Consider the following 13,408-nt stretch of genomic DNA (forward strand, 5'->3'; position numbering starts at 1 on the left):
CAAAAGAAGGCTGCCCCAACTACATCTACAAAGTCCAATCGTTCAAAAAAGAAATCATGATTTTTGAATACATCTTGAAGAATTGGGGTTGTGATGAAAAAGAATTACAACTTGAAGAAATTACAAGTTCGGACAAGAAGGGACAACATTTTAATTCCTTCATCATTTTATTCTACCATTATATTAGTATACTCATTTGTAATATCATCATAGAGTATGTTATAAACTCTGTGATGATCATTGAATATTTGGTACTTTCTAGTTCTTATTTTTTACATGCATGCTAGTAGGTGAGGTTTTTTATGCCTCAATAGGATTAGTAAGGTAAGGTTTAGCACGGTTTGTGTTTCCTTGGTCCTATGCCTTTGCAAATTATCCACACGGCTATAAGATTATATGCCCTCGTGAGACTTTGCAGGCAGCTACACCATGAATCCTCTACATGAGGCTGCCATAGGCAATGTGAGGCGCGGAGGAGTGATTATATAGCCAAGACATATGGGAAGCGAGAAGCGAAGCGCGAGCTTTTTTGCTGTGAAGCGCAATTTAACACATAAATAAAAAAAATAAAATAGGCATAGATAAATGGCTAAGAACTCATTAAAAATAACATATTAAGCAAATGTTTCAATTCTTGAATCAAGAAGCAAATAATAGATACTAAAACTAGATAGTGAATAATCCTCAAAAGTCATAACATATTAAGCAAATGCAAAACAAAATCACAAAAGGAGCAACATCCTATTCTTCAACAAGATCTCCAAACTCTTGAAGTGTCATCATGTTCGAGTTATTATATTGGTCATCATCTTCTTCTTCATCGGAGGCTTCATTAATTAGGGTTCTTCTTGTACATGTACTTGTAGATATTCTTTCTTTGCTCCTTAAAGTACTTCCCCTAAAACCATAAACATTCTCTTCAACTCCACTTGCCATAGCAACATGACCAAAAGTGAGACCTTCTCCTTCAAACACTTCTTCTTCTTCATGATTTTCGGGGCCTCCGGTTAACCATTCATTTGCTTCATCAATGTTATCCAATAAAATTGGATCAATGATATTGCGAGCTTTGTAACGACGAGCCAATGTTCTATTATATTTTACGAACACGAGATCATTGAGTTTCTTTAGCTCAAGCCTGTTCCTCTTCTTAGTATGAATCTGCATAATAAAATGTAGAAAGTAATTAAGAGGAGTACTTAGGACAATTGAGATAAACTTTAATTTAGTAATAATGTAATATAGCTTCTCACATGTTCATAAACACTCCAATTTCTCCCGCATCCGGATGAGCTACAAGTTAAGCTTTGAACTCTAATAGCAAATTGTTGCAAGTTTGGAACTTCATAACCAAATTGCATCCACCATTCAACTGTAGAAGTATTATTTTAGAAGTTAATAACTTGAAAGTTAAAGCTCTAAAGAGTAAAACAATTGAAAAAAGTTGCTCACCTGGTGCCAGTTTGGTTCTGCCTCTAATGGCCGAAGCTAATCCAAGAATTCCATCGGCTTGCATATACACACCAAGCTCTTGCCCTATTTTGTCTTGCATCACTTCATCTGGCACCAACTTCGCAACACATGCATGATACCCCTTCCAAATGTTTAAATCTAAAGTCTTTTTCTCATTGTTTGTGTAAAACAATCCGGGGTTCAAAATATGCCTTGCTGCATGTAAAGGTTGATGAAGCTCATCATCTCACCTTTTATCAATGATTTCAAACACTCTCTCATATTTCCTCCTATCATGATCAAATGCCTTCTCAATAGCTTCTTTAGCCCTATCCATGGCTTCATAAATGTATCCCATTGGTAGTTTTTTCTCCCCATCCACCAAACGAAGTACAATAACCAAAGGATTACCAACTTTAAGTGCTTGAACAGTGTCATTCCAAAAATATGGACCAATAATAAATCTCGCAACTTCTTTCCCAAGAGCTTCCTTTGCATAGATACTCTCACTCCATTCGGTTGACAAAAACAAGGTTCGCAAATTTTGCTTTTGCAGGTAAAAGCTATGCAAGGTCAAGATAGCTATTGCGAATCTTGTCTTAGTCGGTTTCACCAACTTTCTTTGTTTTGTGTATCACGTCATCATGTTCAACAACAACGACCTTTGACTAATGTAAGAATGTATCTTGATCGCCTTAGCAAAAACTATAGGAAGTCAAATTTCATAGTTAATAAGTATAAGCAATTAACATGAAGGTTAAAAACTTAAAATAGAAAATAAGAACCACTTGTTCACCTGTAGAATATGGGGCTAACTTGAAAGTGTCACCAAACATCAAGTTGATACAATGTGCAGCACAAGGAGTCCAATAAATATTTGGTAAAACTCCTTTCAACATGTCACCCGGTTTTTTATTCTCACTTGCGTATCAGTAACAACTTGAACCACATTTTCCGGTCCAACTTTCAATATTGTCTTCCCAAACAAGTTGAACATTTTATTGGAATTGGTTGAGGAGTCACTAGCATCATAAGATTCAAGAAACACACTACCTCTCGGAGAATTCACCAAAACATTAATGACCATTTTTCCATTTTTTGCAGTCCATTTGTCCATCATAATGGAACAAGCATAAATTTTCCATTGCGCCTTATGCTCCTCGACAATCTTGTTTGTCTTCTCCACCTCCTTTTTTAGACAAGGAACTCTTACTTCGTGATAGGTAGGGGACTTCATTCCTGGGCCATATTGGCCTACGGCCTCAATGAATTCACCAAAACTATCGGTGTAATTCACACAATTAAAAGGGAGCCCCGCATCATACATCCACCTTGCAAAAGCATTTACAACACGCTCCCTTAAACTCTTCCTACAAGAATCTAAGTCAATAGCTTCACCCTTTCTCTTTTCATTTGGTTTTGTGAGAAAAAAAGATTAAGAGGACCTTTCACATTGCTACCGGCGGTGGATGATCCACTTCCACTTGTGAATTCTTTCTTTGAGATTTAGAGGGAGGTGGCCTCATTATATCATTGACTTTAAGGTCATCCTCATCCATTTGACTATCTTCATCAAGAAGATTAATCATAGATGCTCCATGGCTCAGTGGATTTTTTAACTCATTTTTTTCTCGACATACTCTCTCATTTCTTTCTTAATAGTATCCGAAACACTTGGACATCTCTAAAACCACCGATTAGATGTCTCTTGTGACGATGTATTTCACCGTTATAAATTTTTTGACAAAAGATACATTGCACTCATGAGTTACGATTGCCAATTGCAACTCCATACGCCCAAGCTGGATCTCTTTTTTGGCTTGATGCCATTGAATAATCAAATTAAATTTACTACAATCAACAACCAAAATAAAATAAAATAAAAAAATAACAGTTAATTCACACGAACCAGAAAATAAAGCATAAAGCAGAAAACAGAGCATAAAGCATAAAACAGAGCACAAAGTAGAACAGAAGAAGAAGAAGTCGTTTAGGGCACAAAATCAACGCTTAAAAAGTGAAAAAATTTGAAAGAAGAACAGAAGAAGAAGTAGTCGTTGAAGAAACTTACCGAGAACCGGAGAAGAAGTCGTTGGAGCAGCAGTGGTCGTCGCTGGAGTTCGCTGGAGAAGAAGTCGTTGAAGAGCGTATGTTTATTTGCCAATTTTTAAAAAAAAACCCTAGCTGATGCCTTCTGCTCGCTTAAGCACGCTTTTTTCCGCTTTTTCTATCGGTTCGCTTCTCGCTTAAGCGGTTAAAGTGTGTGCTTTTAAATGTGAGTCGCTTTTGTAGCAGAAAAGCGCTAGCCCTGTGCCTCGCGTTGCTTCAGCGCTTAAAGTGAGAAGCGAACACTTTTAATAACCCTGGTACAAATAGATGCAAGCAAATGTGAGCTCAGTGACAAGCCCATCCCGTGATGTTGTACTCGGTAAAGTTGCTTACGCCGCACAGTTTCCTAAGGTTCTTGTATTTGTTAGTTTGTATGATAAAGATTAATGTCCTATGAGACCTGGCTGCAAAACCCAATCATATTAATTATGGGTCTGTTCTGGAGAAGTATATTGGTGCCAAAGTACTCAAAAGGTGAAAAAATCTGTTGGGCTTTAAGTGCAATGCAGAATTAAGGCGTGCACTTTTGGACGGGTTCGAGAGTTTGGTTCGACCGAGACTGATAACAGATAAAGGTTTTTTTTCCCAAGCCATCACCCAGTCACATTTTACACCAAGAGAGCAAACAGATAAAGGTGCAAATGAAGAAAAAGGAAAACATTTGTATGTAATGCTAGGCAAAAATAACTACAAAGACAATCAATAATTATTTGGACAAAAAATTGAAATAACTATAATTTTCCGAACGATGAAGTCATGTCGATCAAGTTTAAGAACCATTTCAAATTTCTGATTTAGATGAATAGATACCGTTTTACGGTTTTTGTAGCTAGTTTATTTTCAACAAAATTATAATTACTTTTTCCTAATCAATAAAAGCTTATTCATAATTTTTTTAAAACTATTAATATATCAATTTACCAACTATATTTTGTGTCCGCTATTGCACTCTTAATGACTGGGCCCATAGGTGATGAGACGTATGTCTGTGCACCTTAGCACCTACACTGAAGCGCTACCTAAGCAAGCGAAGCACACAATTTGGCTTCAATTCAGTTTCAGGGCTTAAGTGCGCCTCAAGCGAGTCTTTACAACACTGATTGGTGGAACCTGTTTCCGCCTATGAGGAGTGAGGACTATGGAGGCTTTGGATAGTTGATTGCACCTTCTCAAGCAAGACAGTCTCCTCATTGTAGTGTAATCATAATACTGTGTCATCAAGGGATGTTATAGTTATAAACAAAAAAATACTGTGCATCAAGTAGGATTTTGTTCTGTTAATTATTTCATGTAATGCCCTTCTTTGGTACAATTAGGTATTAGGCAATTGGATGCGCCTATCACTCCTTTTTAAAGTGACAATCAATGGTCTCTTATAGGATAAGCTGGCACATTTTCGGGTAAAGGAGCTCAAAGATGTTCTTACTCAACTTGGTCTCTCAAAGCAAGGAAAGAAGCAGGTTTGAACATTTTGTTGCTTCTTTGAGGTTTCATGCGCTGAACCTTGCTTCTTTTTTTATTTCATTCTCATATTTCCTGGCATTCCAAACCGTATCCTGTATCTTAAATAGTATTACTTCCATGTTGGCACTTGGTACTTATGACATAGTGTTCTGTATGAGTCTGGAACAGTCTTTTAGCCTTTCCTTCTAATTTATTTATATCATGATCATTTTAGGGCTTCTACCACACTTTGAATTCAGCAGGTCCTTATCAGTTGTTGCCAAGAATGTGTAATAAGACTTTGGTGTTGTCTTCTATTCCTTTTGAATCGGACTAAGTTGTGGAATCTTGTAATCAGTTTAAATAGAATTGAGAGTGATGCTTTAACCTATTTGGCTATTTTGCTCTAATGATTCTTAGTTTTCCTTTCTTTATAAAAAAATTGTTTTCATCATAGCAGTGTAGCTCAGGTTTGAGTTAGGAATTATTTATGATTGAGCATCACTAGTATGTAACTGACAGTCATATTTGGCTTGATGTAGGACCTTGTTGATCGCATATTAGCTATTCTTTCAGATGAACGAGGTGAGCAGCCAGGTAGCTTGGTTGGAGAAATTTCAGGGGAATTTTTAGACCTTTTCTTTTTGTAGTTATTGATGTTGTTGTGTATTTTACTATCTATGTTGATTCTTTACTCTTTTCTTTTCTTCTTACCAAATCCTACTAGTGATATGCACTCATTTTTTGGGCGACCTTGTCAAACTTTGTCTTTGTAGTTCATGTGTGTGGCATCAATAAATTCACTTTAGTATGTCTGGAACTCCCTCTCCTCCAAAGGCCAAATCTTCCTCTTTCTTAGCAGTCATTTTTTTGGGTGACCTTATCAAACATTGTCTTTGTAGTTCATCTGTGTGACTGCCCTACGTTGCGCGTACTCTTCATTTTTGGTGCAACACCCGTCTCGACATGGGACAGGTACGTCCCGGATTCGGTCAACTAATCCATTGACAAATTTGGTGGAAAAATTGAGATTTTGATTTCTCAAAATTAAAAATAAAACAGGTTTAGAGATGGGAAATGGCATACCTTTAATATTATAGTACTTTTGTGCCATATGTTGAGGTGGATGTGTGAGCACACTAGGAAGGATAAGATTAAGAATGATGATATTCGGGAGAAGGTGCACGTGACTCTCATTGATAACAAGATGCGGGAAGCGAGGCTCAGATGGTTCGAGCATGTTCAGAGGAGAAGCTCAGATGCTCCGGTAAGGAGGTGTGAGCGACTGGTTGGGGAGGGCACGAGAAGAGGTAGAGGGCGGCCTAAGAAGTATTGGGGAGAGATGATCAGGAGGATATAGCGAGGTTTCAGATTTTCGAGGACATGACACTTGATAGGAAGATGTGGAGGTCGAGTATTAGGGTTGTAGGTTAGGAGGCAGTTGAGTCTTGCCTTACTTTGTACCTTTATGAGACTAGTCTGGTAGGGTTTTTGTCTAAGATAGCTAGTGGCAATGTTGTGTCTTACTATTTCGCTTTTCAGTGCATGACCTATTTACGAGCTATCGCTTTTGCTTTTCATCTTTCTACTGAATTTCATGTTGTTCCTATTTTTCCTATGATTTCTGTGGTGATACTAATATTATCTTCTTTTGTCTTTTTGTTTTCTTGAGCCGAGGGTCTTTCGAAAACAACCTCTCTACTCCTTCGGGGTAGGGGTAATGTCTGCGTACACACTACCCTCCCCAAACTCCACTAGTTGGATTTTACTGTGTTGTTGTTGTTTCCAGAAAACCAAGAATTCTAGGGGTTGTGTTTTGAGTTTGGACTGGTGATAGCAGTGTTATCAAAGGCAAAAAGCGCAAAAATGTTTTAAGGCCCATTAGGGCTTTAAGCGCAAAGCGCAAATAAAGCATGGACTTTAATGAAAAAAGGCGAAAAATGGAGAAAAAGTATAAATATGTATATGTAGTCCAAGACTAATAATTATAAACATGAATAACAATTATATGGACAAAAAAATTACGATAAACTGAAATATCAATTGTTTAGTGTCGCCTTTTCATGATTACACTCATTGGCAAGGAAAAGTATGTCTTAGAGCCTTGATGTGACACTGAAGCGCCCGCAAAGCGAGGCGAAGCGCTCGCTCAAAGCAGGAAAGTACTTGGTCAAAGCAGCCTACAAGCTAGCAGGAACTCAGAATGTAATAACTAACCATTGGCCTTGAAAGTTAGTATGGAAAATCAAGTTGCCACCCAAAGTCATCTGCTTCAACTGGACTGCACTTTATGAGGCTTGTCTGACAGAAGACAACTTAGCCAAGAGGAATTTTCAGATTGTGAATAGATGCTACATGTGCCAGAGGGAGGCAGAAACTCACAACCATCTTTTTCTTCAATGCCCCGTTGCAACAGATTTATGGAGTATGTTTATATAACTCTTTGGACTTAGATGGGTCATGCCACATAATATCAGGGATGCTTTTGGGTCTTGGAGTTACTGGAAAGTTGATAGCAGCACCATTAGGAAAGTATGGAAGATGATACCTGCAGCTATTTTTTTGTAGCATTTGGAATGAGAGAAACAATAGGTGTTTTAATGGAGTATCAACTTCTCCCCACAAACTCAAGGCTAGATGCCTCATGTATTTGTATAGCTGGGCTTATCTATCCCCTATAGATTCCCTGATAGTTTTTTGAATTTTGTTAGCTCCCTAGTACTAGTGTAACCATTTGTAAGGAGCTAACAATTGCTACACTCTTTTGTAATTTATGCATCTTCTTGATGCCAGTAATGAAACCAATTACTTCATAAAAAAAAAAGCGAGGCGAAGCGCTCAACATGCTTTGAGCCTCGCTTTAGGGCTTAAGCGCGCCTTTGACAACACTGGGTGGTAGACAGTAGCAGTGATATAGATGGTAAGTTGGTGGAAGGCCTTGAACGACTTTCTTTTTCTCTTTATAGCTCCATTTTTCTATAATGTTGAATTTTCTTAGCTGAATCTCTGCACCTGTATCTATACCTGGATCCGCACCCTGGAATCTTAAAATTTAAATTTTGCCGAATTTGACTCGGATCCATGCCCGTATCGGATACCCGCACCCGTGACCAGCCAACTTAGATTATGTCTGAGCTCTCCCTCCTCCAAAGGCCAAATCGCCCTCTTTCTTATGCTTTTGATTCAGTTGTATATGATCTTCTCTCGGTGGAAGGCTGGTGCTCACAAACAGTGCTTTTATTTCCTTGCAACCTACACAATGTCGCTGTTCCTTCTTCTGCTAATGTTGAGAGGAAGTTGGACGTGAGTTGGATGGATTTCTCGTGGAATGGAAACAAGGAGAAGAAGACTTCCATTTTGCAAGGTTGAAAGCAGTGAGAAAAAGTAAGGAGGTTGGATTGGGAATTAGAAAGATGAAATTTCAAGATAAAACCTATTCTTCAAGTGACCGTGGAGAGTAGCTAAGAAGCAAATGTACTGTAGGAAAAAGTCCAAACTAAATATGGTATCGGAGGTTCATAGTGAACAAATGTAGTAACCATATCTCATGGTGTTTAGCAAATAAGGAAATATTTGGAATTTTGTGGAAGAACATATGCTGAAGCGGCTGATGGTTGAACAAATTTCAAAACGGGTGATGGTTTTATATTTCTGGCGCGATGCATGGTTAGGACATACCACTCTAATATCAATTTTGTTTATTTTTGAACTGAACACTGTGGCTATTATTGGACAGTTCATAACAAGAAGGATGGGAGATCGAGGATTATCTTCAAGGAAATTGTAAAGAATGTAGTGGAAAGAATGATGCATTTGCTTAGAGGATGCTGTAGAAGGTCTTACTCTGCAAAAAGGAAGGTCTTACTCTGCAAAAACCTGACTCTCCGGGCGGGCTGTACATACTCTTCAATCTTCAAATCCTCCGACACTCTGGCCGTAGAAGTTGATTTGGAGGAGTAAAACCCTTTCAAAGGTCTTGTTTCTGCTGGATGGTATCTGATGAAGCTAATTTCACTCATCTTATTTGGTAAAAGAGGGGGATGCACATCTGGAAAGATGTTATATGTGTAAAATGGAAGCCGAAGAGGCAAAATCACCATGTTTTGCATTGCCTCGTAGTTTATGTATTTTGCGGTTGCTGTTGAAGGAAAGAAAATAAAGGCGGTTTGAAGGCAAAGTTAAAGCTGAACATAGCCTTGAGAAGAAATATTTACTACTATTAGCTTTTTGGTGCAATCGAAGTAATTATATTGTTACTTGTTAGAGATCAATAATGTCTTCTACATCAAGTATAGGGTTTATAAAGGTCTTGAACTACTCCATTCATTGCTTTACTATTTTGGATTGGATACTCAGATTCTCACATGATGTCGAGCAAAACTCTGGCTAACTCATTTTCACGTAGTTTTCTCTATACTTCTAGCTCGATTGTATATTGTCTCTACCTGTTTTATTGATGTTGCCGGTGTTTTGCAAGATGGAGGCACATGGTGAGGCGTTTTCTTGCCATGGGACAAGGCATAAGTCTCGAGGCCCAGAGCATAAATCTTACAATTTGCTAATTTTTATAATTTTTTAAAAATAAGATTTTGAAAAATATGGAAAGAAGTATTTATGTTAATATGTATAGATGAATATATTAATGTGTTTATTTTTTCAAAACATATTGCTATAAAAGTTATATATACATAACATAAGAATATGCAATGTATACTTTTTTTTTGATGAATTTAGATAATTTCATTAAATGGCATCAAGAAGATGCATAGCAAAAAATATACAACAAAAGTGTGGCTGCTCATATACAAAAACTTACTGAATAACTAAGGAGCAAACACAATCTATGCAATGCATACTTATTTGATACTAATAGGATTTGGTTGACTGGCATGTGAAATTTTTACTTTTGCCCAATGATGAAAGTTTTGTGCTATATTATTCTTTCACTTAAGATTTTCAGTAAAATGCACACTTTGATGGATTTGCTAGTTCCTTACACTAGTAACAAATAGCTTTTTTTTTTTTTGCTTGTAATATTTTTTGTACATAACCAGCACTATTTTTGTGTTTTTTTGGGTTACATTTAATAAATGAATAACTCGCACCTTGAGAAAAGCGTTGCAATTACAAAAACTCCAACAACATCAGTGAACACAGATATCTTGTTAGTTAAATTTTTATGACTTCAATAAATGTGAAGAGAAAAGGTTATAGAGGTTCAGAAAGCATCGATTAAATCCAAGTATATGCCTTGGAGGCATTCAATGAAAACCTATTATATATCCATATGGGGAAGAAGGGACAAATAAATAACTTTTTCCAATGGATACAAATCCTCCGATGAGTTTTGGTTTCCCTCGTGAAAAAGAAAAGACTGAGATACTAAATTGATTGTGATTATCTTGCTTTTTGCTTGACCTGGGCACACAATTCGGGTTGAGAGTTCCTCCTACTTTTCTTTAATTTTTATGTTAAACTCCACTTACTATACTTGAATATCCTGCTTTTGATATGGGCGGTGTTTCCTTTCATGCTTGTAAAACAAAGCATATTTCTAAGTGTAGTAGCCTATTGAACAACTAATGCTAATTTTGTTGCTTCTTGCTTGCCTTGGTTGCCCTTTGGGTGCACAATTAAAGTTGAGGGTTCTTCCTATTTCCATGTAATTTCTATGTGAAATACTTGCTGTACTTTTAATATCCTGCTCCTATTGTGGATATGTTGACTTTTATGCTTGTGCAGCAAATCATATTTCTAGTTGTAACATGTTGAACTGCTAATGCTAACATATTAATGTGATTTTGAATAGTTTCAGTAATGTGGGCAAAGAAAAGTAGTGTTGGACCGCTAATGCTAACATATTTATGTGATTTTGAACAGTTTCAGTGATGTGGGCAAAGAAAAATAGTGTTGGAAAGGAAGAGGTTGCAAAACTTGTTGATGGAATTTACAGGTATGAAGCAGTCCTGATCTTGATCTACTGTTAAGTAACAGTAGAAAAGAGTTTATTGCAGAGCATTTCGGAAAAATAAGCTTATAATTACTTTTTCGTTCAAACTTTCATGTGCATCAGTGGGACATCATTCAATCTAATCATTTTTCCTTTGCTAACTTAGATAAAGCAGAAGTGAGATTTTTTGCTTTGTAGACATTACTCAGCGATTTTTCTTTTTGTGATACTGATGTTTGTTGCTTCTTCTAGAAAAATGCAAGTGTCTGGAGCAACTGACCTAGCATCTAAGTCACAAGTTGTCTCAGACAGCAGTAACGTAAAGTTAAAAGAGGAAATTGAAGATACATACCAGATGAAGATTCGATGTCCCTGTGGAAGCTCATTACAAACTGAAACAATGATTCAGGTTTTACTTCTGTGCTGATTCTCTTCATCAGCCTTATTTATGGAAATAAACTTGTACATGTAGAAATATATATTGTGGATTGCCTTGATTGAGGAAAGGTCCTCTCATGTTCAGATTTTCTTCCAAAGAAAATTTCTAGTCGCTTTTGTATGCCAAGCATCTTCAAATTGTACAAGGTTTTTCTCCTCTGATTTAGGCCTCTACCAAAATTGAGATATTTTCATTTCTGACCTTTGTGTCAATCTCTGAGTATCACCTTGTTAGTATGGAGATACCTTCATCTTCTTCATCGCCTCATGATTTGAGCAGAAATTATATGTTCATTCTATTTCTGTTGCACTGGGGGTATATGTGTTCCATGTATGGGATGATGTATCAATATCTAAGCTGCTAGGACATGGGTGCGGGTGTCCGATACGGGTGCGGATCTAGAGGTTGGATGCTTCGAGATGTAATTCTAAGATTAGGGGATACGGATCCTAGTACGGATACGAGTGTGGGGATCCGGCTAAAAATAATTCAGTCTAAATTATGAGAAATTTTATGGAATACTTATGTATTGCTTGTAAAGTCTGGATTTCTTTTTTATTCTCAAGTTGTAGATAAGTAAAAGATTAATTTCCTAGATAATGTATGCCACTTTCTTCAAATTTATCCTGGTTTTGCTTCTGATTTCGGGAATCAAATTGTATCTCGTCTCGGTTTTTTCCGTCCATCGTAATCAAAGTACTCAAAAATTGTTTGACCAGATACGGCGTAGATCCCATACCACATCCATACTAGTGTCATGTCGAAACGGTTGCCACACCTAAGCTGCCGTGTCAGAGCAACTTAGATCAATATATTTTTTCAGGCTGTCAGCCCTTGTACTTAAAGCTTTTGGTTCTTTTTATTCAATACACTGCATTTGGTGTATAACGAAAGTTTGCATGCAGTGTGAAGACAGAAGATGCCGCACATGGCAACATGTGAGTTGCGTCGTCGTTCCAGAAAAGCCCATGGAGGGGGGTGTTCCGCCAATTCCTCCTGAAACTTTTTACTGTGAATTGTGCAGATTGAGTCGTGCGGACCCGTAAGTGGTCACTTTTTTTTCTGTTTACTTCGCTTTGTCTGATTTTCTTAATTACAGGATTTTATGGTGCAAGTTCATTTTGTTTCTTCTCTGTTAAAGGCCATAGTCCATTGAGTCATGCATATTCAGTTATATTTTCTTCCTTTTTGGGGAATTTAGCTTTAAACAGATGGCAAATTTTTCTATTCGTTAGAACGAGTTTTTACCGTTTGATTTTTTTTTAATCTTTGTTGTAGATCTGACATCTTTTAAGCAAATTGCATATTTAGGCTTTCTCTTGACTCTGGAGCTTTTAGTTGGTTTTGTTAATTCATCACTGTTACTATATGTCGATAAGTGGGTACTAATCGGGGATCTCCACTGTATGGGAGTAAAATCTTAAAGGCGATGCTGGGGTTTTATACGACTCTTCAGAGTTGATGCTTCGTTTTCTATGCATATGGTACTTAGGTGTTGCCTCTTTCTTACATAATCGTAAATGCTTTGACCTTCACTAATGGAATAATCCATATGCAGCTTTTTGGTGACGATGGGAAACCCTTTATATCCTGCTAAGTTGGCTATTACTAGCGTTCCTGTAGATGGGTGAGTTGTCTGTACCCTGTTAATTTTGTAAAGCTATTCTGTGCAGAAATAGTTCTGCTGCTATTCCTTCTTATTGAGTTTAAATTATGCATTGTTTATGGTGTTAATTTCTTGAGGCTTGAGCTGTGTCAACAAAGTCACAGTACATAGTTTTTAATGCCTGTTTTGGTGGTTGTTAAGAAAGGAGATTTTTGTGTTTCTTTTCCCTAAAAAACAAGGATATGATGGGGTTCGGTTCCAGGAAAAAAGGTTGGTGCAATTCCATTTTCTCACTGCTATTGTCTGATGTAGAAGAGAGGCCCAAAGAAGGAAATAATAGGACAAGTTCTTATCTTTATCTCATTTAGCAATGGGTTGGTGTTTGAGTGATTAATGCATTTTGCATTGG

At 37.1% G+C, this 13,408-nt stretch overlaps 2 protein-coding genes across 7 annotated transcripts in view; one reads left to right on the top strand and one right to left on the bottom strand.

Moving 5' to 3' along the window:
• Positions 1 to 13,408, top strand: part of LOC107764706 (E3 SUMO-protein ligase SIZ1-like) — a 33,272-nt gene that overhangs the window by 11,787 nt on the left and 8,077 nt on the right. For 2 of the 6 annotated variants that reach the window (XR_012707410.1, XM_075249259.1), the window contains exons 3-8: positions 4,941 to 5,021; positions 5,547 to 5,601; positions 10,885 to 10,957; positions 11,207 to 11,363; positions 12,299 to 12,435; positions 12,952 to 13,020. Coding sequence is in view for 5 of the 6 variants with exons in the window: in XM_075249259.1 (XP_075105360.1) it covers positions 4,941 to 5,021; positions 5,547 to 5,601; positions 10,885 to 10,957; positions 11,207 to 11,363; positions 12,299 to 12,435; positions 12,952 to 13,020 (572 nt within the window). In the remaining variant the exon portion in view is untranslated. Of the gene's footprint in view, positions 1 to 4,940; positions 5,022 to 5,546; positions 5,602 to 10,884; positions 10,958 to 11,206; positions 11,364 to 12,298; positions 12,878 to 12,951; positions 13,021 to 13,408 lie in introns of those variants that run through there. The other 4 variants (XM_075249260.1, XM_075249263.1, XM_075249261.1 and 1 more) reach the window with 4 other exon arrangements.
• On the bottom strand, positions 601 to 3,268 carry LOC142174725 (uncharacterized). Its single transcript, XM_075240873.1, has 3 exons — positions 1,453 to 3,268; positions 1,254 to 1,372; positions 601 to 1,161 (listed from the first exon to the last, which is right to left on the bottom strand). Exons 1-3 carry the CDS (start codon positions 1,550 to 1,552, stop codon positions 742 to 744), a joined length of 639 nt encoding a protein of 212 aa, XP_075096974.1. The 5' UTR covers positions 1,553 to 3,268; the 3' UTR covers positions 601 to 741.

This window comes from Nicotiana tabacum, chromosome 3 (genome assembly GCF_000715075.1).
Source record: "Nicotiana tabacum cultivar K326 chromosome 3, ASM71507v2, whole genome shotgun sequence".
NCBI lineage: Eukaryota > Viridiplantae > Streptophyta > Magnoliopsida > Solanales > Solanaceae > Nicotiana > Nicotiana tabacum.

Coding starts and splice junctions, on each gene's coding strand:
- LOC142174725 (XM_075240873.1), bottom strand. CDS start 1,552: ATGCAAGACAAAATAGGGCAAGAGCTTGGTGTGTATATGCAAGCCGAT. Junction 1,373..1,452: donor CAGAACCAAACTGGCACCAG/GTGAGCAACTTT, acceptor ATACTTCTACAG/TTGAATGGTGGATGCAATTT. Junction 1,162..1,253: donor ATTGGAGTGTTTATGAACAT/GTGAGAAGCTAT, acceptor TTTATTATGCAG/ATTCATACTAAGAAGAGGAA.